Source organism: Egretta garzetta, unplaced genomic scaffold (genome assembly GCF_000687185.1).
Source record: "Egretta garzetta isolate BGI_Z169 unplaced genomic scaffold, ASM68718v1 scaffold341, whole genome shotgun sequence".
In the NCBI taxonomy this organism is placed as follows: Eukaryota; Metazoa; Chordata; class Aves; order Pelecaniformes; family Ardeidae; genus Egretta; species Egretta garzetta.
Genome location: NW_009258546.1, coordinates 684,995 through 687,375, shown reverse-complemented (window position 1 = coordinate 687,375; position 2,381 = coordinate 684,995). Strand labels below are relative to the sequence as shown.

At 54.2% G+C, this 2,381-nt stretch overlaps 1 protein-coding gene across 7 annotated transcripts in view; it reads right to left on the bottom strand.

Moving 5' to 3' along the window:
- MVB12B (multivesicular body subunit 12B) overlaps window positions 1-2,381 on the bottom strand; it is a 69,680-nt gene that overhangs the window by 11,397 nt on the left and 55,902 nt on the right. For 3 of the 7 annotated variants that reach the window (XM_035903005.1, XM_035902994.1, XM_035903001.1), the window contains 2 exons: window positions 1,746-1,805; window positions 7-1,357 (listed from right to left, as the gene is read on the bottom strand). In XM_035903005.1, coding sequence (XP_035758898.1) covers window positions 908-1,357; window positions 1,746-1,805 — 510 coding nt within the window. In that variant the 3' untranslated portion in view covers window positions 7-907. Of the gene's footprint in view, window positions 1-6; window positions 1,358-1,745; window positions 1,806-2,381 lie in introns of those variants that run through there. The other 4 variants (XM_035903010.1, XM_035903025.1, XM_035903019.1 and 1 more) reach the window with 4 other exon arrangements.

Here is a 2,381-nt window from a genome sequence, read left to right as displayed (position 1 = left end):
CCGCTTCTCACCGCGCTGCTTCCCGCGCTGCTCAGGGCACGGCTGCGCGGTGCTGCAGCAACGAGACGCCGCCTTCAGGTGCAGCCTGAGTGCGCAGAACAGGATTTGCGCCTATTTTCATCGGTTCTCCTGAAAGGGTGGAGTCCTTCCATTCGGCTCCCCTCGCAGCTTGGAGGATGGGTGCATATCTCCGCAAATGTGGCGACAGAGAATAGTAACTCTTGGAATTCTTTGGGAATATTTTTTGCACGGCATCTAGCTCCAGGGAAAATGTTCTCGCTGCTTTGGAAATCCAGAAGATTTGCTGTAATGGTGCTATTGCTTGCAAGGGAAATAAAGCCATGCAGAAATTCACAATATTTATATGCGTAGCTATCTGCGTGCAGACAAGATGCTTCATCAAGGAATATGGGCTGCATAATTATACTTTTCATTACTCTGAAACGCACACTGCCTGTAACGGAACAGGAGGCTGTGGGGAGAGGCAGCAGGTATCAACCTCTTCTCGCAAGGCCACACAAACGACGCCGGGGCCGGAGTCCCCGCACCCTGCAGGCCTGCAAGGGGCATGGGGGAGGGCTGCTCAGCCCACCCCTCCAGGCAGCGCCCCAAGCTGCTGAGACCTCTCCCAGCACCAGGCGACACGCAAAGGGCTGCAGAACCAACCCTTCACTTCCCCTCTGGCAAAAGGGACCCGCTGCCCCGCGGCCAGCTCCTGGCGAGCTGGGGAAGGGAGGCAGGCACGCGTCGGGGCCACCAGCCCCGAGCACCCCGGCTCCCAGCACACGATGCCCTCACGACAGACGCAGGCAGTCCCGGACAGAAGGACGGCACGCGTGCCCCAGGCAGGGCAGCACATGCTTCTGCCAGCGATTGCCCCCATCGGGCAGCACCTTCAGAGCCGCCATCACTGCTCCCCTGGCCGCCTTTCTGCACTTGGACAAAACTTCCAGGCAGGAGAAGAGAATGGATTTAGGAAGCAGGACTCACAACTGCAATCAAATAGTCGAGAAGCCATGAGGAGTCTGGAAGTTTCGCTATGCCATCTTCTTACTCTTTGCCTTTGATCCAGCTGGGTGGCACAAGAGAACAGGTTTGTGACTGATGGTGCCCAAAGCACGTGGCTGCTGAGACAATTTTCCTCCTGGTCTGAGACTTCAGATGAGAGGCAGCCCTTGCAGAGCAGGCGGCTCCTCGGCACCTTGCAGCCTAAGCCACGCGTGTTCCAAAGTGCTCCTTCGGGAACACGAGACCACCCTCGGTTTGATGGCTGTCTTCTCCCTGAGCTCCTGGAAGACTCGCACTCACTGGAAGTGCAGCCTGGCTTTCCTGGTAACAAGTTACCAGCACCATTAAACTGAAAAATTACGAAGTCGTTTACCTGACATTGTTTAACCAAGTTCGTTCGCTTCCCCGAGACCAAGAGGCAACCTAATGCAGAGGGTCCTGCTTGCAACACGCTTTGTTAATGAGTGAGAAAGAAAGGTTGAGTAAGGAGGACATCTGGAGTTAAACAGAGGGCAGCAAACCTTGCCATTAGATTCAAAACCTGAAGCATCTTCACTGGGCACAGATGACAGAGGACATCCCTAATTCTGAGCTTACCTTCTCACCCCGCACTGACTTTATCCACCAGCAGTGACTTGGGAAAGACAAGAGAGGCCTTTTCCGTAAGGGAAGGGATCTCACAACAAAGGGGTCACAGCTCTCACAGCACCTTTGCTCAGGGCCTGGCTGGTACCTACCTCCTTTTCGATTTCTGCAAGGGTTTTGATTGTGATGCCCAAGAGATCAACTGGCTGCATCTGGCAAGAAAGAGAGAAAAAAAAAAAAAAAAGAAATGTCAAATTTAGGGGGTTTTTTTGTTTTAGTTTTGTTTGTTTGAAGTCAGCAAATACTCTATCACCAGAGACTTAGAGGCACCATCTGTAAACACATGCATCATCCTGTTTCTCAGGCCACCACAGGAGTGAAGCAGCAGAAGGCGGGTTAGGGGTAACAGCTCCAAGGCCTTTCTCCCAAAGCGGGGACAGCTGACACTCACCTCAGTGTCACTTTGCACAGGTCGCTCCTTAGCCACCTCCCTGCCGCAGGACGGCTGTTACGGGAACGCGCTCCGTAACACCCTACGGCTTTCGCGTGGCCGCAGCACGCAGGTGTGAGCGGCACCGGCTGTGGGAAGCCCCGACCAAACTGACCATATGGTGGCAATGGTGTCTAAAGGATCCGAGGGGAGGATTAGCATGACCTAATCTCTCCGCATTTGTCCTCGCAGCAGGGACTCCAGCTTTCTGGGAATAACGGCCCATAAACAACCCTTTCAGAAAGCAATGGTTGTGAAAAACCGCGTCCGGCTGCACACGCGGGTTGTGTCAGCAGGA